Raw genomic sequence first — 23,956 nt, 5'->3', positions numbered from 1 at the left:
AGTCCCTGTGGAGCTCTCTGGGTTAAGATCTGGATTAGGATCTTAGGTGGTTGGTTCCAATTGTCTCATAGAAGACTGTGGAAACACACTCTATTCTTGCTGGTAATCTCATATGCTGTTAATTTCTAGAGTTCTGCATGGACAATTTAGTGACAGAATGAGAAAGTGTTCAAGCCATCTTCCCTGCAGTTCTTTTTCTTTAAAAAAAAAAATAGATTGATGGCCCTGGATGGTTGGCTCAGTGGTAGAGTGTCATCCCAGCGTGTGGATGTCCCAGGTTCCAGGCCCAGCCAGGGCACACAGGAGAAGCATCCATCTGCTTCTCCATCCCTCCCCCTCTCGCTTTTCTATTTCTCTCTCGTTCTCCTGTAGCCAAGTCTCCATTGGAGCAAAGTTGGCCCAGGTGCTGAGGATGACTCCATGGCCTCTGCCTCAGATGCTAGAATGGTTCCGATTGCAGTGGAGCAATGCCCCAGATGGGCAGAGCATCGCCCCCTACTGGGATTGCTCGGTGGATCCTGGTTGGGGTGCATGCGGGAGTCTGTCTCTGCCTCCCCTATTCTCACTAAATAAAAAGATAAATAAACATAAAATAAACTGTATGTATATAAAAATAGATTGAACCACTCTGAATGAAACTTTCCATAAATATGCAGAAATACCTTAAGGTTTTTCTCTTTTGGAAAATAATCTTATAGTTACATGGATTAAATTTGAAGAAGAAAAAAAAAGGAGAGTTAAGTTAAAACCAGAAATAAAACAAGTACATTATAGAGTTTTTAAATTTTACCTATTTTTAAAAATTAAGAGATATTAAAATCAAGATCAGAAAAATTTAAATCAAGTTCTCATCTAACGATATACAGACAACTTTTGTTATATTTAGAAAAATTATTTTAGAGAGAAAGAGAGAAACATCAATTTGTTGTTCTACTTATTCATGTATTCACTGGTTGTTTCTTGTGTGTCCTGGCCAGGGATCAAACCCGCAACCCTGGTGGATTGGGACGATGCCCTAAGCAACTGAGGTAACAGCCAGGGCCCAGACAACTTCTATTCTTAAATGTTACTTTTATATTCTGAATCACCATTGCTTTCCACAGAAAATGCATTTGAAGTTATACAAATGTTTGGCATAGCTCTAGCATCTAACAGAAGCTTAATATTTATTGAATAAATTAAAAAAAACAACAATATTCTTTTCTATAAAGATTATCTCATTTCTTAAATTTTATTTAAGAAAACAAAAAGTATCTATAACCGCATATTATGAATAGTAGCAATACCTGAGAAAATTATTCATTTTGGACAGAATATCTTATTTTATTGTACTGCATAATCATCTCCTAAAAAAAAATTTTCTTCTCCAAAGAAGTTACGAGAGGTTAAACGCATAAAAATACTTTATTGTTATTAATACATTAAATATACATAATAACTATAATATACTGTATATGGATATTCATCAAACGACATTCATCAAGGTAAAAAAAATACATAGCCATAGAATGGAATGACAGCATATGTTAAAAAAAAACAACTGTTTTCAAACGTTGCAATAACTTGACAATGTGCCATAGATATTCTAAAACTTTTTATTAAACAAAAGGGGACCAAATATATGTGGTTGGAAGGGATTAAATGCCAGAGATTCTACAGAAGGAAAAAATATTAGTGTCCCGGAATAATGACTGGTCCTGGCCTATTTTCTGCCCACTGGAAGAAACCGCACTGTTTCCCTTTACCGAGAGGACACACGAAGAAATTCTTCCCGTTGTTAGGTCCCAGCTTCAATACTGTTCTCATGATGGAGCGTCGGTTGTGGCTGCAGAGCGGGAAGGACAGGTCTGCCCACTACGGGAGACAAACAGGAAGATCACAGAGTTTAGACAAAAGCAGTGAGAAGGACATGGGTGCTAAGCCTGGCGGCCTTTGATTAGTGCACACTGTCTTCCTTGCTGTTACTATTAATTTGACATCGTAAAACCAATACATCATTAGTTGTTACCCTTTAAGAAGCTTACCTCCTTTAAGAAGCGTCTCTTACAACTTTGTTTGAGTCACACAGGACATTGCCACAACTCTGAGCTGCTCTTGGTCTTGTCGTAAAACAAATGCCAATGTTCCTGCTATCAGACCTGCTTCAGTTAAAGCTATTAAGATCGAATGCTTGCCATGGTTCTAATACAAAACTTCTTTCATGTCTTACAAGAAGAATGAACCAGCATACAGAATTACCTGAAGTCCAGGCAGATTTCCACTGTACTATTCTTGTTCTTATTAATTTTGGCCTCCAGACAGGTATAAAGCGGGCTGAGATATTACTAACATTGCTAATGACATTTCCTCCATTAACTCTAGCAAAGCTTCCTAGGGAGGGTTACAAAGCTCTGTGTAGTAGGATGGAGTCAGTCTTGTGCAGGGGTTAAGCTCTGAATCATTATCAAGCGTACCCTAGGAAGTAAGTGTCCTAGGAAGACACCAGCCTGAAGGCAGATAGTTTCTCTCTCAGTCAGGCCAACCAGAAAATGTTGCTCCAGCCCTGAAACGTGTCCCTATTTCCTGTCCTCGGTCAGGCACCAGATGAAGCAGATGCAAAACATGTTATCTTGAACATGAGTCAGGCTCAGCAGGGTGGGACACTCACGCTCTGAGAAATGTGGAAAGTGGGGTCGACCAGAAGGACTTGCTTCTCGCCTCCCATCTCACATCCATTTTCGGGGGCACCCACTCTGATCAGAAAATGTTAGGACTCGCCCATGTCCACACTGTCACTGTGCCATCAAGTTTGTTGGGCCAAGCCCGAGGGACAGGAGTCGCTGAGGTTCCTGGAACCCCGAGGCACGTAGGTGAGTTTCCTGTGTACCTATACCCTGCACACACGCCGGAGGTTTTGATAATGGCATTGAAACAAGGAAGGGCAAATCTGTATCTTGAATCTGTATCTTATTTAACCCCCTGGGAAAATGACTCAATGCCTGTTCTATCTTTATAAATCAAGGACAACACTATATATGTGGTTACAAACAGGATACACTCTACTAACACGATAGCTATGATTTGATTAAACATTTTTTGGATGAACTGTATATTTTAATTTATTCAACATCCAGGCTTTTATACTAAATGTCAAATATGGCTACTTAAAATTTAAAGGTGAAACCACAGAACAGGATTGCCATTTGTTGCATTTTAATGACCGAAGTATGCAATTACATGGTAGCAAGCTTGATAAATGTCATACTTACCTGAAAAAACCCACACTGCACTTCTCTAGGTAGAGCGCAGGCGTAAAAGCAGCGGCCCTGGTTGTCACCGCCCTTCCGGACGACCCGGAGAACGCAGAGGTGGCCGTGTCCACTGCAGTGAGGGTGGCCAGCTGCTGATGCACAAGCAGCCTCTGTCAAGTTCATCTGGAGTTCACTGCAACAACAGGTTACAAAGTGACTTCAGCATTCATCCTGCCCCGGGATCATTCACAGCTCCTCACACCAGTGTTAGCAGATCACTTACACAAAGAAATCATATCAAAAGCTGGACCATGGTCAACTCGGGGCAATCACACCAACAGCGAAAGCCTCAATTCTTGGTTTTCCCAGGCAAGTCTAATTTACTCCCCAAGCGGGCAGTCTGCACCTAAAGAGTGCAATTTAAGTGCATCAAGAACGAGAGCCCCTCAAAAGCGTGCATGCGGTCCATCCCACCTTGTTTAGTTCCCTTCCAGATCACAGGTTCTTCTCTCAGCCCCTCAGTGGGGCTGCCCTCATGTCCTCTAAGATGCTTTGCAGGCTGCCTGTCCATCCCAGTCCCCAAAGAAGCCAGGCTCGCCCATTATCTTCTCTGCTTGTCCTCTCCTTGGTGGCAAGCTCCCAGCAATGGCTGTGACAAGGACAGCTCAGTCACCCTCCCTACTGTCCACTTCCTAACCCCTTCCTATGCTTCTCCTTGGCCCAGGCTCCCATCACAGTAGTAGTCATGGGCCAGCAAGGACAGGCGGCGGGGTGGAGCAGGACAGCCTGCTGTGAAGCAGGCAGGGAAGCTTTCTCCCACAACGCTGAGGACCAGCAGCATCTATGGCTGACTCCTGCACCCAGGGCCTGGGGCCCAGGCCCACCACCTGGCAGCTGGATGAGCAGGACTTTCTTTTGTGAAAAACAGCTTCGTGACAAGATGGTGATGGAGTAGGTGGATGTACCAACTTCTACCTCCCAGAACCAAACTGGATTACAACTTAATATTAAAAACCATCATCTGGAAAATCCAACTTTGGACTAAACTAAGAGGACTCTTCAACCAAGGAACACTGAAAAAGCCACACTGAGACTGACAAAATAAGAAGGCCGAGAAATGCAACACAAATGAATCAAGAGAAATCCCCAGAAAAGGACCTGAATGAGTCAGATATAACCAAATTACCAGATGCAGAGTTTAAAATAATGATTCTTAGGATGCTCAAAGATCTTAGAACAACAATACATGGTCATTACAAACACCTAAATGAAGAGCAAATATTAAAAAGGACATTGAAATAATAAATAATAATCAGTCAGAAATGACAAATACAATATCAGAAATGAAGAACACAATGGAAGGAATTAAAACCAAGATGGATAAAGCTGAGAATCGAATCAGTAAGTAAAAGGACAAGATAAATGAAGGCATGGACATGGAGCAGAAAAAAGAAAAGAAACTCAAAAGTCTGAGGAAACTCTAAGAGAGCTCTGTGACAACATGAAGAGAAATAACATCCGCATCATTGGGGTTCCTGAAAAAGAAGAGAAATAAGAAGGAATACAGACTTTGTTCAAACATATCATAGCTGAAAACTTCCCTAAATTAAGGCAGGAAAACGTCTCACAAATTCAAGAAGCACAAGAACTCCATTAAAGAGAAACCCAAAGAAATCTACAACAAGACACATCATAATTAAAATACCAAAGCTAAGTGATAAAGAAAAAATATTAAAAGCTGCTAGAGAAAAAAAAAGGCTATCACCTACAAAGGAGCCCCCATAAGGATGACTTCCAACTTCTCAACAGAAACACTTGAGGCCAGAAGGGAATGGCAAGAAATATTCAAAGTAATGCGGAACAAAGGCCTACAACCAAGACTACTTTATCCAGCAAGACTATCTTTTAAAATTGAAGGAGAAATAAAAAGCTTTCCAGACCAAAAAGAACTCAAGGAATTAACTACAAACAAACCAATGCTGCAAGAAATGCTAAGGGGCCTGTTGTAAACAGATCAAAGAAGAAAAGAATATAGCAAAAGAGTAATACAGCTTTAAAGAATAAAATGGCAATAAACAACTACATATCAATAATAACCTTAAATGTAAATGGATTAAAAAGACATAGGGTAGCTGCATGGATAAGAAAACAGGACCCATACATATGCTGTTTACAAGAGACACACCTTAAAACAAAAGATGCAAAAAAAAAAAAAAAAATAACAGTGAAAAACAAAAGATGCACATAGTCTGACCAGGCAATGGTGCAGTGACTAGAGCATCGAACTGGGATGCAGAGGACCCAGGTTCGAGATCCCGAGGTCACCAGCTTGAGTGCGGACTCATCTGGTTTGAGCAAAGCTCACTAGCTTGGACCCAAGGTCTCTGGCTCAAGCAAGGGGTTACTTGGTCTGCTGAAGGCCCATAGTCAAGGCACATATGAGAAAGCAATCAATGAACAACTAAGGTGTAGCAACAAAAAACTAATGATTGATGCTTCTCATCTCTCCCCATTTCTGTCTGTCTATCCCTATCTCTCTCTCTCTGACTGTCTCCCTCTCTCTCTGTAAAAAAAAAAAAAAAAAAAAAAAAAAAAAAAAAAAGATGCAGATAAACTGAAGATAAAAAGATGGGAAAAATATTTCATGCAAATGGAAATGAAAAAAAAGCTGAGGTAGCAATACTTATATCAGACAAAATGGACTTTAAAACAAAGTAAGAGATAAAGAAGGTCACTACATAAGGATAAAGGGAGCAACACAACAGGAAGATATAACTGTTATAAATATCTACGCACCTAATATAGGAGCACCTAAATATATAAAGCAGACTTTGATGGATTTAAAGGGCGAGATCAACAGCAATACTATGATAGTAGGGGATTTCAATACCTCACTAACATCACTAGATAGATCCTCAAGAAAGAAAATTAACAAAGAAACAGCAGACTTAAAGGACACATTAGATCAACTCGATTTAATAGATATCTTCAGAACCCTTCACCCTAAAGCAGCAGAATATACATTCTTTTCAAGTGCTCATGGTACATTCTCTAGGACAGACCACATGTTAGGGCACAAAAGCGGCCTCAACAAATTTAAAAAGATTGAAATCATATCGAGCACTTTCTCTGATCACAATGGCATAAAACTAGAAATCAAGCACAACAGATAAACTGAAAAATACTCAAACACTTGGAAACTAAATAGTATGTTATTAAATAATGAATGGGTTAACAATGATATCAAAAAAGAAATAAAAAATTTCTAGAAATCAATAATAATGAGCATACATCAATTCAAAATTTATGGGACACAGCAAAAGCAGTCCTGAGAGGGAAGTTCATAGCATTACAGGCATAACTTAAAGAGCTAGAAAAAGCTCAAATAAACAACTTGACCCTGCATCTTAAAGAACTAGAAAAAGAACAGTAAGTAAATCCCAGAGGTAGTAGAAGGAAGGAATTAATAAAGATCAGAGCGAAAGTAAATGACATAGAGGCTAAAGAAACAATACAGAGGATCAAACCAGGAGCTGGTTCTTTAAAAAGGTAAACAAGATCAATGAACTTTTAACCAGACTCACGAAGAAAAAAAGAGAGAGGATTCAAATAAATAAAATTAGAAAGGAGAGTGGAGAAAAAACAACTGACACAACAGAAATACAAAATATTGTAAGAAAATACTGAAGAACTGTATGCCAAAAGACTAGACAACCTAGATGAAACGAACAAAGTCCCTGAAACATAATCTTCCAAAAATTAATCTGGAAGAATCAGAAAACCTAAACAGAACGATTACAACAAATGAGATCAAAACAATTATTAAAAAACTCCCCAAAAAGAAAAGTCCTGGGCCTGATACCTTCACAAGTGAATTCTACCAAATGTTCAAAGAAGAACTAACTCCTATCCTTCTCAAGCTATTTCAAAAAATTCAAGAGGAAGGAAGACTTCCAAACTCCTTTTATGAGGTGAGCATAATTCTGATTCCAAAACCAGGTAAAGACAACACAAAGAAAGAAAATTATAGGCAATATCCCTGATGAATTTAGATGCTAAAATCCTCGACAAAATATTAGTAAACTGGATCTAGCAATATATGAAAAAAATCATACACCATGATCAAGTGGGATTTATTCTTGGGAGGCAAGGCTAGTACAATATTTGCAAATCAATCAATGCGATTCATCACATAAACAAATGGAAGGAGAAAAACCACATGATAATTTCAATAGATGCAGAAAAAATATTTGATAAAATCCAGCACCCATTCATCATCAAAACTCTCAGCAAAGTGGGAATACAGAGAACATAGCTCAACATGATAAAGGCCATCGATGACAAACCCACAGCCAACATCATACTCAATAGGAAAAAAATTAAAAACAATCCCCTTAAGATCCGGAACAAGGCAGGGGTGCCCCCTTTCACCACTCTTATTCAATCTAGTTCTGGAAGTCATAGCCACAGCAATCAGATAAGAAAAAGAAATAAAAGGCATCCAAATTGGAAAAGAAGAAGTAAAACTATCTTTATTTGCAGATGATATGATACTATATATAGAAAACCCTAAAGTCTCAGTCAAAAAACTACTGGAGGCCCTGGCCGGTTGGCTCAGTGGTAGAGCGTCGGCCTGGCGTGCAGAACTCCCAGGTTCGATTCCCGGCCAGGGCACACAGGAGAAGTGCCCATCTGCTTCTCCACCCCTCCCCCTCTCCTTCCTCTCTGTCTCTCTCTTCCCCTCCCGCAGCGAGGCTCCATTGGAGCAAAGATGGCCCGGGCGCTGGGGTTGGCTCCTTGGCCTCTGCCCCAGGCGCTAGAGTGGCTCTGGTTGCAACAAAGCGACGCCCTGGAGGGGCAGAGCATTGCCCCCTGGTGGGAAGAGCGTTGCCCCTGGTAGGCGTGCCGGGTAGATCCTGGTTGGGCGCATGCGGGAGTCTGTCTGACTGTCTCTCCCTGTTTCCAGCTTCAGGAAAATACAAAAAAAAAAACAAAAAAAAACACTACTGAACCTTATAAATGAATTCAGTAAGGTGGCAGAATATAAAATTAATACTCAGAAATCAGAGGCATTTTTATATACTAACAATGAACTGTCAGAAAGAGAAATTAAGGAAGCAATCTCCTTCACCATTGCAACCAAAAAAATAAAATACCTAGGAATAAATTTAACCAGGGAGATTAAAGATTTGTACTTGGAAAATTAAAAACATTGATTAAAAAAAAATCAGGGAAGATACAAACAAGTGGAAGCATAAACTGTGCTCATGGTTAAGAAGAATAAATATCATTAAAATGTCTATATTACCCAAAACAATTTATAAATTCAATGCAATATCAATTAAAATACCAATGACATACTTCAAAGATATAGAACACATATTCCAAAAATTTATATGGAACCAAAAGAGAACATGAATAGCCTCAGCAATCTTGAAAAGGAAGAATAAAGTGGGAGGCATCACACTTCTGGATATCAAGTTATACTACAAGGCCATTGTACTCAAAACATCCTGGTACTGGCATAAGAACAGGCATATAGATCAATAGAACAGAACTGAGAACCCAGAAATAAACCCACAGCTCTATGGACAACTGATATTTGACAAAGGCAGTAAGAGCACACAATGGAGTAAAGACAGCCTCTTCAACAAATGATGTTGGGAAAATTGGACAACAACCTGCAAAAAAAATGAAACTAGACCACCAACTTACACCATTCACAAAGATAAAATCAAAATGGATAAAAGACTTAAATGTAAGCTGTAAAACCATAAGCATCTTAGAAGAAAATATAGGCAGTAAGCTCTCTGACATCTCTCACAGCAATACATTTGCTGATTTATCTCCACGGGCAAGTGAAATAAAAGACAGGATAAATAAATGGGACTATATCAAACTGAAAAGCTTTTGCACAGCTAAAGACAAGAAGAACAGAATAAAAAGACAAACTACACAATGGGAGAACATATTTGACAATACGTTTGATAAGGGGTTAATAACCAAAATTTATAAAGAACTAGTAAAACTTAATACCAGGAAGACAAACAATCCAATCAAAAAATGGGTGAAAGAAATGAATAGACACTTCTCCAAAGAGGACATACAGATGGCCAACAGGCATATGAAAAATGCTCAATATCACTAATCATTAGAGAAATGCAAACTAAAACCACAATGAGATATCACCTCACACCAGTCAGAATGGCGCTCATCAACAAAACAACACAGAATAAGTGCTGACGAGGATGTGGAGAAAAGGGAACCCTCCTTCAGTGCTGGTGGGAATGCAGACTGGTGCAGCCTCTGTGGAAAACAGTGTGGAGATTCCTCAAGAAATTAAAAATCCAACTGCCTTTTGACCCAGCTATCCCACTTTTAGGAATATACCTCAAGAACACCATAGAGCTGTTTCAAAAGAAGAAATACACCCCCATGTTTATGGCAGCATTGTTCACAATAGCGAAGATCTGGAAACAGCCCAAGTGTCCATCAGTGGATGAGTGGATTAAAAAGCTTTGGTACATATATACTATGGAATACTACTCAGCCATAAGAAATGATGACATCGGATCATTTACAACAACATGAATGGACCTTGATAACATTATACTGAGCAAAATAAGTAAATCAGAAAAAACTAAGAACTATATGATTTCATACATAGGTGGGACATAAAAATGAGACTCAGATACATGGAGAAGAGTGTGGTGGTTAAGGGGTGAGGGGAGGAGAAGGAGGGGGTTGGAGAAGGGGAAGGGCACAAAGAAAACCAGTTAGAAGGTAACAGAAGACAATTTGACTTTGGGTGATGGGAATGCAGCATAATCAAATGTCAAAATAACCTGGAGATGTTCTCTCTGAACATATGTACCCTGATTTATCAATGTCACTCCATTAAAATTAATTTTAAAAAATCCAGGTTTGTGAGTATGTTTCATGTTTTTTTAATATCCTGCATATTTTTAATAATGTTATTTAAGAGTTAGTCTTTTTAATCAACTAGTTGAAGAGAAAAAGAATTCATGCTCATTAGAACCAGAAGTTCTTCCTCTTAATAGTCATGCCTACTTTGTAACTTTATGAATGATAAAAAGGTTTTATCCACCTCAATTTTTTTATTAGTTTCTAAGGGACAAAATAATCATTCTTAAATAATTTTTAAAAATACTTATTTAGTCAAAGACAGTTCCCCTTTTCTTTGATTCTTAAACTAGATGTTCCTCCACTTATGATGGCATTAGGTCCCAATAAACGCACGATACATTGAAAATAGGTTGAAAGTGCATTTAATACACCTCCCCTACTAACATAGGCTACCTTCAGTGGGCCCAGAACACTTACCTTAGCCTTCAGTTGGTCAAAATCATGTGATACACACACACACACACAGCCTTTTACAATAGTGTGGACTATCTCACGGAATTTATTATGCCTGTCTTTTTCACGGCATCCCTGAGTCAAAAAACTGTTGTACCACAGTTACATCGGGGATTGTCTGCATGTTGCTTACATACTTGTTCCTATAACAATGCCTCAAGATACCATATCTAATTAAAATGTTCAGAGATCCCCCCCCCCAGTTTTATTGAGATATAATCAACATCTAAAAGATCTTTTATTCGTGCCACAACCTGTTTCAAACTCATTTGGAAAATGGATGCTTCACTATATTGCTTTAGATGGATTCAAACATTCCGATGGTCAGGAGCGACTCCCCGTGTTGTGCCGTGTGGGCAGTGGGTTTGTAAGGTGACAGCGGCCGGAGGCGTCGCTGAGGAAGTTGTGACTGGGATAGTTTGCCCACAAGGATTTTGTTTGTAAGTTTTTCTGGGCGGGCAATGGTGGCTTTTATTTGGCACCATGGTTAATAACAGGCAGAGATAGAAAAGCTAAGAGGCAACAGGCTATTCTTTTCCACAACTCCCTCCCTTTCACCCACCCCCCAAGACGCAATGTTAATACCTGAACTTCAAGAAAAGCCAAATATCCAAATGGTTATAGAAAAGTCAAGACATTTCAAAACTGGAACAAGTCTGTCATCAACAGTACTTTTATTTTATTTTTTTTTAAAGAAGGGAAATAAGCCTGACCAGTGGACAGAGCATCAGCTTGGGATGCAGAGGACCCAAGGATGCCGGCTTGAGTGCGGGCTCACCAGCTTGAGCGTGGGGTCGCTAGCTTGAGTGTGGGATCATAGACACGACCCCATGGTCACTGGCTTAAGTCCAAAGGTCGCTGGCTTGAGTGTGGGATCATAGACATGACCCCATGGTCACTGGCTTAAGTCCAAAGGTCACTGGCTTGAGCCCAAAGGTCACTGGCTTGAGCAAGGGGTCACTCACTCTGCTGTAGCCCCTCTCCCCCATCAAGGCACATATGAGAAAGCAATCAATGAACAACTAAGGAGCTGAAATAAAGAATTGATGCTTCTCATCTCTCTCCCTTCCTGTCTGTCTGTCCCTATCTGTCCCTCTCTCTGTCTCTGTCACAAAAAAGAAGAGGGAACTAAGAGGTTAAAAATAACAGGAAGGAATGAAATGATGCTCTCATTAAAAAAAAGGACATATGCAAAAATAGTTTTCCAAGTTATTTTGAAGGTGGGTATCTGATATAACGATCGCTTTAACACTGTCTAATCCGCTGGCTCCAGCGGAAACCGCAAGGGTCCCACACACGCAGGGAGAGGCTGAGGCTCTCTCACTATTAGTGGCGCCCTCCTGGCGGGGGTGGGGGCAGACGGAAGTTTGGCTAGAGGTGGGGTGGAAAGGCCCCAATGTCCCCCTAGGGGGGATGTCCCCACATCTGTACCCCAGTCCCTTTCTTCCTCCATAGAAAGTTAATGAGGCAAACAGCCTTCCGCCTTCTTATCCTTTGTTCATAGCGTGGCCCACCGACCGGGAGCACCAGCATTGCTAGGGAACCCCTCAGACACACAGACTTACCGGCCCCTCCCCCAGACCCCTGGCAGATCTGGGATCTGCAGGTAACAAGAGTCCCAGGCAATGCACAGGCACATGAAGTTGCACTGAATGGTGTTACTGTAACCAAGCAACTGTTGCCACCTGTGATCCCATGGGCTCTGACTGCACAGCACATCTTCATTTTATGATATAACACATCATCCAAGGTAATTAAATGTTCCGATTAATTACGGACATCTTGGTCCCTCTTTGTTTCAATCATTGTTCAAAAATTTTCTAAACGGTAGCATAGCATTTACCTAGATAAACTCTTATTTTGACCATTAGGACCATCATTTTGAATGTGCATACTGGTTTATAAATGGTCTATTAATATCATATATAGATCAGGGGCGGGCCAATGTTTTCAGATAACACATATTTTACATATGTGGGTCTTGGGCTTGGACTCTGGTACAACTGTTCCACTCTGCTGTTGTAGCACAGAAAGCAGCTGAAGAAAATGGGGAAGTCAAGGGGAATGGGCTGTGTTCCAATAAAACTTTATTGACAAAAGCAGGAAAAGCAGGTGGCAGGCTGGATTTGGCCCTGCTGCTGCAGTTTGCTCGACTAGAGGTCATCAGAAGCCACAGCAATGCTTGAAGCATAATAGACTCTCAGTACTGTACTTCTTTATTAATAAACAAGTCACATTGGACAGACATGAGATAACAACTATTATTAAGCACATGATCAAGCACAGGTTTATAATTTTAAAATGGATATTTTTGTTTCAGTGATCAACTTATCATGATTGAATAGATTTTACACTATCTGAACTTTTATTTTTTATTTTTTTTTAATTTATTCATTTTTTTTTTTTTTTAGAGAGAGAGAGAGAGAGAGAAAGGGGGGAGGATCAGGAAGCATCAACTCCCATATGTGCCTTGACCAGACCAGTGCAGGGTTTTGAACTGGCGACCTCAGCATTTCCAGATCGATGCTTTATCCACTGCGCCACCACAGGTCAGGCTGAACTTTTATTTTTAATGAATCCACCTCACTGAATGTCCATTTTGTAGTTCAGTGGTATTTCATGGGTTAAAACAGAGTTAAATGCCTCATCCTGATTGTTCTGAAATTTGGGGGGACTGTAAATTCCAGAAGGTGACCCAGATACAGGGACAGAGTTTCAGTGCTTCCCTGGGGGTCAGACGGGGTCACTGGTAACCGCAACGGCAGGAGACATGAGAAGAGCTGGTGATTCTTCTAGCTTCGTGTCAGGCCTCTACGAGTGACTCTGCATCAGCTCAGGAAAGCAGTTTAACCTGAAGCCCATGTGTTTCTTTGAAAAACACATCACTGTGTTTTGCTCTGTACTTACAATAGGCAGAGCAAAGACTTAAAACTGTATCTAGTAGTTAGTTTTGGTGAGAGGAGGGGGAATAGTGGGACAGACTCCTACTTGTACCTGTCTGGGATGCACCCAGCAACCCCATCTTGGGCCAGCGCTCAAGTACTGAGCTATTTTTAGCACCTGAGACTTATGGGCTCCTATGGAGCTATCCTCAGATCCCGAGGCCACACTCAAACCAATTGAGCCACTGGCTATGAGAGGAGAAGAGGCAGGGAAGGGGGATAGGGAATAAGGGAGAAGCAGATGGTCACTTGTCCTGTGTGCCCTAACCAGGAATCAAACCTGGCACATCCACAGGCCAGGCCGATGCTCTATCCACTGAGCCACCAGCCAGGGCCCTAGCAGTTAGTTTTAACTGCTTAAAAATTGGTTCAACCCTCTGATGAATAACACCAGTAGCTGGATAAAGTTCAGGTATATCTGAAGACCAAACCAAAAATAAGCCTCACTGACATGTGTTGATGAGATCTGTAATTAAGAGAACAAAAAGCGAATTAACTGCCATGTAATTGCTAAAGAAAAACCTGAACCAGCTATCAGTTCTCTGAGAGGACCGCCTGCTTTAATAACGTTGTATTGTGAGCTTCCGCTCGCTCAGCGTCTTGTCCACCAGAGGAACACGGCGGCTGCCAGACAAGGAGAAAAATGAAATAAACGATAGGAATTGTCCATGTATTCCTTGTAAAGGAGCTGGGTGCAGCAGGGCTGCCGGTCAATGTATCTCATCACTTGACATTTATTTTGCTGGTCGATCTTGACTGATTTCAGAGTCGCAGTCCCGGGTTCTTCTCCCGCACACGGGCCATGCTGCCCCGGTGTTTCTAAGCACTGCTGGGTGCTGTGATGAATCACCGGACCCCATCATGCATGGCTTAGGAAGAAGCCGTTTCCATGGAAGGTGACACTCATGTTTTTTTTAAATCCCCAATTCATTAGTTAAATCATCTGAGATTTCCTACAAAGCACCGAGGAAATAAAAATGTGCCAAGATGTTTCATCTGGGTACAGCAAATGCCCCAGTATTTTACAAGGGTCGCATCTGCTGCTTCCCGCTGAAGCTGTGGAGCAGAAAGGCTGTTCAGAGATGGTTTCCTTACAGGACCGCCCCCAACTCGGACGCTCTAAACTGGCTCCTTCATGAGCGTTCATCACGAGACAGGTAAAAGGGGCGTGCCAACCCAGCCAAAGCTCGGTCCCCCCATTCTTTCATTCAAGCGCTTATCATTTGAGAGCAGTATGGATAAAAGTTAAACCAGTTATTATTAGTGATTATAAGCAAAAAATTAAAAAAGAAAATCAGTCACTTGACCAGGCAGTGCTGCAGTGAATGGAGCATTGGCCTGGGATGCTGAGGACCCAGGTTCGAAACTCCAAGGTCACCGGCTTGAGTGTGGGTTCACCATCTTGAGCCAGGGCTCATCAGCTTGAGCACATGGTCGCCAGCTAGAGTGCAGGGTCATTGGCTTGAGCGTGGGATCATAGACATGACCCCGAGGTTGCTGGCTAGCCTGACCAGGCGGTGGTACAGTGGATAGAGTGTCGGACTAGGATGCGGAGGAACCAGGTTCGAGACCTCGAGGTCACCAGCTTGAGCGCAGGCTCATCTGGCTTGAGCAAAAAATTCACCAACTTGGACCCAATGTCACTGGCTTGAGCAAGGGGTTACTCAGTCAGCTGAAGGCCCGTGGTCAAGGCACATATGAGAAAGCAATCAATGAAAAACTAAGGTGTCTCAACAAAAAACTGATGATTGATGCTTCTCATCTCTCTCTGTTCCTGTCTGTCTGTCCCTATCTGTCCCTCTCTTTGACTCTCTCTCTATCCCTGTAAAAAAAAAAAAAAGTTGCTGGCAAGAGACCAAGGTCACTGGTTTGAAGCCCAAGGTCACTGGCTTGAGCAAGGGGCCACTGGCTCAGCTGCAGTCCCCCAGTCAAGGCGCATAAGAGAAAGCAACCAATAGACAACTAAGGAGCCACAACAAATTGATGATGCTCCTATCTCTCCATGTCTGTCTGTCCTTATCAGTCCCTGTCTCTCCCTCTCTTGCAAAAAAAAAAAAATCAGTCAAGGATAAATCATCAAGACGAACAGATGGTCAATGTAGCGTTGGGACAGGAAACCAGGGATGAAAGCACACACTGACCACAACTGAGTCAGAACTCTGTTCAGCTGTGCAGGTGGCCAGGGGCTGCACTAGGCGTGCACACCGAGCGGCCTCCCCTTGCTGCGCAAAGGACGAAGTGAGCACCAGCACCAGAGCCCGGCACAGCCCAGCAACCGGAGTCCCTCCGAGACTCGGGCCCCATGGCACGATTCTGCCTGCCGTCTCCCGTGACGAGATGGGACACACGGGAAGAAGCCCCTTCACCTTCACTTTGTTGAAACTCGTCTCCATTTCATTTAAAACTGCTGACCATACAGCACCTCCTTCCTGAAGGAAAACCCTCAACAGACCCGCTTGGAAGAGAAAGCTGTGGAGAGCTGTCATGCCAATGGAGGCTGACGTCAGGTTGGGGCAGGTGTGAAGCCCAGAGAAAGGTCTAAATATGGTGGGGAGGGAGTGGGGGACAGACAGTGTCAGCGGCTGCCGGTAGTCACTGAGGAACAAGGGAGGACACTGTTACTGAATGATCTGTATTCTGGTGACAGCAGCTGGGGTCTTCACTGAGATGGGCCGGGTTTTGTTTACTAACTGAAAGTACAACTCTTTAATTTCAGACACACATGCTCTCTGGGTCTTGTTGGTTGAAATAAAAAACACGACGTGGCCATTTGAGATGTAGCCACTTTCTTTGGCAGAAATGCCACTGAAAGAATCTTAGATCCCACCCTTTTGAAGACACTTACTAAATTATGTATTATAAATTGTAGTCTTCTTTTCAGAAAAACTATGGAAGGAAATTTTAAAAAAAATGCTAACACTGGTGATTGATGATGACTGGTAAGATTATGGGAGATTTACACATTTTTTTCTTTATACTTTCCAAATATTCTGTATAGAGCATGTATATGGTTACAGACAGAAAAGAGTAACTTATTTTTTTTTGTATTTTTCCAAAGTGAGAAGTGGGGAGGCAGTCAGACAAACAGACTCCCACATGTGCCTGACCGGGATCCACATGGCATGCCCACCACGGAGTGATGCTCTGCCCATCTGGGGCATTGCTCGTTGCAATCGGAGCCATTCTAGCACCTGAAGCAGAGGCCATGGAGCTGTCCTCAGTGCCCAGGCCAATTTTGCTCCAATGGAGCCTTGGCTGTGGGAGGGGAAGAGAGAGACAGAAAAGAAGGAGAGGGGGAGGGGTGGAGAAGCAGATGGACACTTCTTCTGTGTGCCCTGGCCAGGAACTAAACCCGGGACTTCCACACATCGGGCCGACACTCTACCACTGAACCAACTGAGCAGGATAAAAAGAGTAACATTTTACAGATGTAGGAGATGCTGGTTTTCACCACCACCACCACCCCCGGCCATGATCTGCTGGAGAAAACAAGAAACACTGACCACAACTTTCTCTCGGGGTCAGACTTCCATGACCACAAACAGCTCAACTTCCTCAGCCATGGACGCCTTTTCTGCCTCCATAAAACTTAACGCAAATACCTCGAAGATTGAGGTTAGAGGCATCATACCTGTTAGAATGTCCAGGCTTGCGACGTTCAAGACCTGGCGATGGGTAGTGACTTGTTTTCGGTTTCTTACGCCCTGGACTAAGTAACTGAGGCTGGGGGCTGGCGGTGAGTGATCGGATCACTGCATTCGGTTGCTGAGTTGCAGTGTCCACTCCCTCGTTGGAGGGCCGAGGTGTGTCCCCAAAACAAGCATTAGTGGGGGGAGGGTTCTGAGACCCCCCACCTAGTGTCTGCTTCCGGCTTGCTTTCTGCTCCCAAGGGCTGGACTTATGGCTGAAGTCGGTCAGGACGAGGGTGGTCGTTCCAAACGCAGTCTTCCTGTTGACCTTCACTTGGGCCCTCGGTTTTCCGAAGCTGTTACAGGGGTACTTCACAAAGCTGTCCGAGGACGTGGCACTCCGCTCCTTCCTGGGCCTCGAGTCTGGAAGGACAGAGAAGTTCATTCTGCAGTGTTTCCAGAAATACAATGCTGCCAACTTGAACATCTTTCTATCTGACTAAAACATTGCGTTCACTCGTCTAGTAAACCATATATAGAACTTACAACACCAAGTTAGCTTGGGCAATTCATTACTAATCCTCTGGTTAGGAAAGGAAGCACCAAGCGCAGGATTTTACCAACACAGAGGGACTCGGAGTGGTTAGAACAAAGACTTATATTTGCTTTCCGTTCCGTGTGCGCAGGGGAAGGCTGTCCAGCGATCGCTTTAACCAGTATTAGGCAGAGTGTGAAAGCCGGTGGTTACGGGCAGGTGAGACTTGTCAAAGCATTGAGCCGGCAGGCAGAGGCCTCCAGACCGTCAGGGCTATTTCCACGAAGGACAAGACAAAGGGAAAGGTTTACTCAAAATAAGAAATAAAGAATTAACAAGGGTTTAGTATGTATTCAAAGTGTTTCAACACAGCATCCTAGGATTTCGGAATCTGTACCGGAATGTATTCTGGATGGTAGGTAGTTCAGGTATATGTCTGCACACTCAGGAGAAAAAAAATAGCAAGACAATGGCAAGGTGTGTCAGGCATTTCAGAATGTTGGAATCAATGTGGAAACCCAGGACTGCGGTTTTCTGAGGGCTCCTCCGCTGAAGGATGGTGGCCGGGAGGGACAGAAACAGAAGATGCGGTCCCCTCTGCTCTGTGTGTGTGTGTGTGTGTGTGTGTGAAAGATACATATATACAGGAGAGAGAGAGAGAGAGAGAGAGAGAGAGAGAGAGAGAGAGAGAGAGAGAGAGAGACAGTAGAGACAGCAGCTTCTCTGGCCCTGGAGAACAAAACACACTGTGACACGGAAAACAAGGCAGGGGTCTGTAAGTCAAGAACAGACTTTCTCATCTCTAATTGAAGAAAGGAGTAACACTCCGCGGACACAATGGGAGCCGCATCAGCGAGAGGCTTCTTAATCACAGGTTCCTCTGCGGTTCTCCATTCTCTGCGCGCACGGAATGGTGCGTGATGAAGAGCGATTCTGCAGGGTTTCAATGAAATCAGTAACAATTGTCTGGGTAGAGATTTTAATAACAAGGGGTAGGGAGGACAGAGAAGAGGGGGAAAAATATCAGCGTCTCTCTGTTCAACCGGCAAAGATATTCTTACAGAATTTCTCCCTTTCAATTTCTGAAACGCTTGTCCGGAATAACAAACTCAAAAGTTGCTGAAATCTGCATCACACAAGGCTTTACTGAATAATTCATCAGGAACAGGAGGGAACAGATGTGATCCTGTCGGTTTTCTGAGATACAAAAGCACACACTTTTTCAGCGCAAGCGTGTTTTCCCTCCGCTCAATGGCAACATGAGCATGGTCTCCACGTTAAGGCCGGCCACTCCTGGAAACCTTCCGGAGAAAGGTTTCCCTTTGTTAGAACATCAAGATGGGACAAGCTCTCTACCTCCCCTGGTGGAATGAAAGCTCTCTGACAGGGAGTGATCTCCGAGTCCAAATGCAGCCTTACCTATGGGCCGGGTGGTCAGACACGCCTCGCACGCCTGAGAAGAAGGCTGGTTCAGCAGCGTGCAGGCCACACAGGCCCAGGGCACCTCGCTTTCCTGGGCCGCACCATCCGGGAGGGGACCCCACCTGCTGGGTGTCCCCCTGACCGCGGTGTTTCTCACTGGCAGCTTGCTGTAGAGATGTTTTACAGATCACCGTTAACACCGTGCATTGTTGCCCAGTTCTCATACATTCTGGGAGGGTTCACAGACAATCAGAACCACTGATACGCCCGAAAGCTACATGTTTAGTCCTGCTCACAGATACAAACTATCTCAATAAAATGTTTTCATGGCGGCCCTGCTGACCGAACACTGTGAAACAGAAATAAATATTTTATTCAAAGAGTTGTGGTCTTGTTCTTTATTTTTTTAAAAAAACTAAAAATATTTGATATAACCACTAGGAAACGTTTCTCAAATAATGTTTTAACTAAATGGTAGTCTCCTCAATCCTTAGATTTGCTCCTCAAAGCAAATCTAAGATACCTTTACTCAGCCAAACTAGAGGAGAGAGCCAGGCAGGAATTAGAGCGCAGAACGTAAAAGAGAAAAGCTTCGCGTCTACTTTGTGTGCCTCTAGAATTCCTGCACAGTATCCTCCAAATGCTACGTCAGACAATTGTCCTGTGACCAGGACAAGGATATCTATCCTCGTGTTATTTCTTGGCCGAGAAAACTGGGTCATGGCGAACATCTAATTGACAGATCTGTAAGGAAAACAATAAAACCAACCCTGATTTTTGGCCACAAATGTAAAACATGATTCTCTACTGGGAATTCTTAACTGAATTTGTACTGTTACACAAAATAGCTTTTTGAAGCTCTGGCTATCCCCACTGTTAAATGCATAACCCGAGGTCCACGGGCCCATCACGTGACTCAACAGCTACAACAGTGGCCCAGATGCTTTTCATGACCCCAAACATGAATACTGAAAGAAGTGCTACTGGTCAAGGCCAACTACCTTACATTTCATAACTAGAGTTCTTTGACTTTCAAAGGTAGCCTTGCCGTCCATTACACTTTGCTCCTCATATGTAGTTAGTTACACCTGTTTTAAAATTCAGGCTTGTCTGGTAAAGTGATAAACAGCATCAGCAAGTCAGAGAGTAAGCTACATCTCACTACAGTGCTTTATCGTTCCTTACCCTGACTTTTAATGGTCCTCAATCTCTCTTCCTCCCAAAGAACACCGCACTTGCTATACAATCCGTTTATCTGAGCTAAGCCCTGCTCTCCACTTATTCTGACAGGCGGCATGGTGCATGTAGACACAATGAAGAAAATGCAATTTACATAACCAGCAGATTTGCAACGAGCTCCAACTTTTCACCCTTTTGTCTTCTATACTATAGATTTCACCAACAAAACAAAAATTTTGTCAAGAGATCATGTTCATGTTTGCTGTTACTTCTACATAAGGCAAGAACTTTTGAAGATAGTTACTTTCTTCCAGTTTTGTGACACATCGACACCTCCTCATAATCACTTTACAAACAAGATGAAAAGCCAAAGCCTGGATGTTAATATCTGGGCTAGAGACTGTCTACTCAACTCAGAAGTGGTCCAAACATCACTTCTGGCTCATGCTGGCTCTCAGATGATGTTGTTTACTATTGCTTTCCAAGGGTTCAAATACGTCTGACTTATGCCTACTCATTAATCATTGCCTGATAGTCATTCATTTGTGTTCCCTTAATGAATGGCGTTTTAATTAGAGAATTGGGACAAACAGAACACCTTCAAATTAGAGAGCTCACCCTATGTCAACCTGTTGAGGATCTTCCTTTTGACAGTGAGGACAGAAGTACGTCATTCTCCTGTTCTCCCCTAAGCGACACACTGTAATCCTGCAGCCGCACTGACCGCAACCAGGCCGCTGGTAAACCTTCCAGTGTGTAGAGACAGCAAGTCCTGCCTTCCGGCACTGGAAACAAACAATACACAGCATTAGAATGCCATCTACAAAACGGGGCTGCGAAGCAGCCAGAGACAAACTCTGGAAAGTCACTTCTGACAACCCTTTTAAAGAAATTAACATCTGTTTGCACGTACGGCCATAGAATATTTCCCTTCATCTGAGAAAAAGGTATTGACAAGATTCAGCAATGTCTGTCCAATAAGATTTGTGTGAAAAAAAATTAAGTCATTATTTTATTACTTCTTAGTGTATTCAAAATTGTTCTTTGAAGAGCTCTACCCTCTTATCTAAATGGGATATAAGAGATCTAGAATTTAAAATGTCTTTCATGCTTTTAAGGTTGTTAAAAAATTAAACGTAATTATGTAGTTAAAAGATAAAGACTAGATTAGCATAAAATCTGATTATTTTCAGAACACTGAAGCATGCACTTCGTTTCAGCAGCCAGCAGAAAATGTGACAAGAGCATCTTTGTTGACCCGACAAAGGGAGTTTTTTGTTTTTAATCTTACAGTCACTAAAAAGGAAAATAAAAATTCAAATACCATCCCAGAAAAGAATGTTCCATTTTTGTGAAAGTTCTATTTCAAATACATTTGATATTCCCTGTCACACTTTTATTTGGCTCACATACATTTAAAGCTCCTACAAAAAGAACATTTTGTGTTTATATCAGCAGTGTGAAAATTTAAGAGCCCAGAAATGTGGTTCATCCTATAGACACAGAAAACTACACAAACAGCTTCCATTCATTTAAGCAATGTATTAAAATATCCAACTTAATCAGGGCAGAAAATGAGTAGTGGTCGATAATTATCTTTCCCTGGAAGAATAAGTGAGCATATATAGTATTAAACTAGCCATAGACACTCAAGGCATATAGGTAAAGAAAGAAGTTCATTAATATTTTAGGGCAATTAATGAACAGTACTTGCCTTTCTGAGCTCAGTAAAAAAAAACATTTTAAATACAGAAAATGGACTGTGGAGAAAAAAAGTATTTGTGATACTTTGCTTGAAAGAAAATGTGTTTATTGAACTCTCTACATACATATATATGTAACTATAATGCACAAAATTTATAGGATAGCAAGTATTATTTCATTCTCAAAGAAACCTTTGAGTGAGAGAAATACTGTCCCATTTTACAGGTGAAGAAACTAAAGGTAACATTGTCTAAATAATTTCAGCCACACAGACAGTAGTGCCAAAATCTGACCAAACTGAGGTCTGTTTGAAGAAGTCCGGTCTACCCTTCGAGACTTCCTATATTTTACTTTTGCATGTCCAAAAATAGAACAACAGTCCAAGTCCCAAATGCTAACATAGCTGTTCCCCAACTCAGTATAGAGAATACTTTAATATAATTACAGTGAGACAAGTTTGGACTGACCTATGACCTAAAATTTCAAGATGTTAATTAGGGCCCAAAGAGGGCACTTTCTATTATTGCACTTCTATATTCTTACCACTAGATGGCTACACGCCACTTGAACATTTTTTGGTATAATCGAAAGGGAAATTATGGACATTTAAAAATATTTTTAATGTTTAATTTATTTTGTTGACATGGTTTCAAGGGTCCCACTCAGTAGAACACCCTCCACGCACCACATCGCCCCCCATACCCCATGCAAAGTCTCCTTCCACCCCATTCCCTCTCCTGTCCCCTGCCCCCTACCTCCACCCCCGCTATTCCCTCTGGCTACGATTGTGGCTAATCCCTTCACCTTCTTTGCCATTCTACATAACTGAAAAATATTGGCTCTTACCCTGTAAAAGAGAACGCTGAAATCACGTGTCACTTTCACAAGCTGATGGGTGTGTGCGTCTGTTAGCTGACAAACCTTAAAATAGAAAAACAACCGAGGACAGTTCCATAAATTGTCCACTATAGGAAAATATACCTGCCAGTCCTCAGAGAACTGGAAATAAACTAAAAATACAAACATATCTTCTAGAACTCTCTCTCTCATCTATCTGTTTAGTGGCATTAACAGTGGTTTTATTTTTAAGTGACTGTACAACAAATTTTAAGAAAACCTATTTATAAATTTTAATACTACATTCAGGTATTTATTGAAAGTCTCTTCGGTGTAAGACATCTTCATCGTCTCAGCACTAATGACCAGCCACCTTAAGAAGTCTTGACAGGTTTACAAAATAAAAGAGAAAAGACAAATAAGGAAAACAGAAAGAAGGAGGAAAAAACAGGCACGGGAGTGGATGGCCATCAAGGTCGCTATCAAACTTGAAAAAGATATGAATTTATATGCGAACATGCATTGACATCGAAGCCCCTGTTGACACGTGGAAGATGTCGGAAAGAGACCGTCCTGAAGAACTTCTGGTGACACAGCCTGGCACACGTGGGCGTGACCCGCACAGAATCCACCAGCACTTGGCACATGAAGTTTCAAAGGTAATTTCAGAAGAAATTCTGTCTGATGACTCACCTCTGTGGTACGTCCATGAATAGACCTATTTCTCCATACAACAGAAACTAACTTATCAATGACTGTGAAATCTAAAGTCATCTGTTCAACAAAATCATTCTAATGGTATTACGTAGATACCTGCTCAATCATTTACTTAAAGTTTAAATCTTACACACTTCTAAAACTCATTTTTTTTTACTGTATCTTTTTTTTTTTTTTTTTTTTTGTATTTTTCTGAAGCTGGAAATGGGAAGGCAGTCAGACAGACTCTCGCACCCGGCATGCCCACCAGGGGGCGATGCTCTGCCCATCCGAGGCGTCGCTCTGTCACGACCAGAGCCACTCTAGCACCTGGGGCAGAGGCCAAGGAGCCATCCCCAGCGCCCGGGCCATCTTTGCTCCAATGGAGCCTCGGCTGCGGGA

At 42.1% G+C, this 23,956-nt stretch overlaps 1 protein-coding gene across 1 annotated transcript in view; it reads right to left on the bottom strand.

The window, feature by feature from the left end:
• Positions 1-1,671: 1,671 nt before the first annotated feature.
• Positions 1,672-23,956, bottom strand: part of NEIL3 (nei like DNA glycosylase 3) — a 46,270-nt gene continuing 23,985 nt past the window's right edge. Inside the window, exons 5-10 of the mRNA XM_066237492.1 lie at positions 22,868-22,942; positions 20,936-21,102; positions 19,136-19,305; positions 17,184-17,604; positions 3,249-3,423; positions 1,672-1,854 (exon numbers count right to left, since the gene is read on the bottom strand). Coding sequence (XP_066093589.1) covers positions 1,672-1,854; positions 3,249-3,423; positions 17,184-17,604; positions 19,136-19,305; positions 20,936-21,102; positions 22,868-22,942 — 1,191 coding nt within the window. The remainder of the gene's footprint in view (positions 1,855-3,248; positions 3,424-17,183; positions 17,605-19,135; positions 19,306-20,935; positions 21,103-22,867; positions 22,943-23,956) is intronic.

The sequence above is a fragment of the Saccopteryx bilineata genome, chromosome 6 (genome assembly GCF_036850765.1).
Source record: "Saccopteryx bilineata isolate mSacBil1 chromosome 6, mSacBil1_pri_phased_curated, whole genome shotgun sequence".
NCBI lineage: Eukaryota > Metazoa > Chordata > Mammalia > Chiroptera > Emballonuridae > Saccopteryx > Saccopteryx bilineata.
This window is presented reverse-complemented; position numbering and strand designations above follow the sequence as displayed.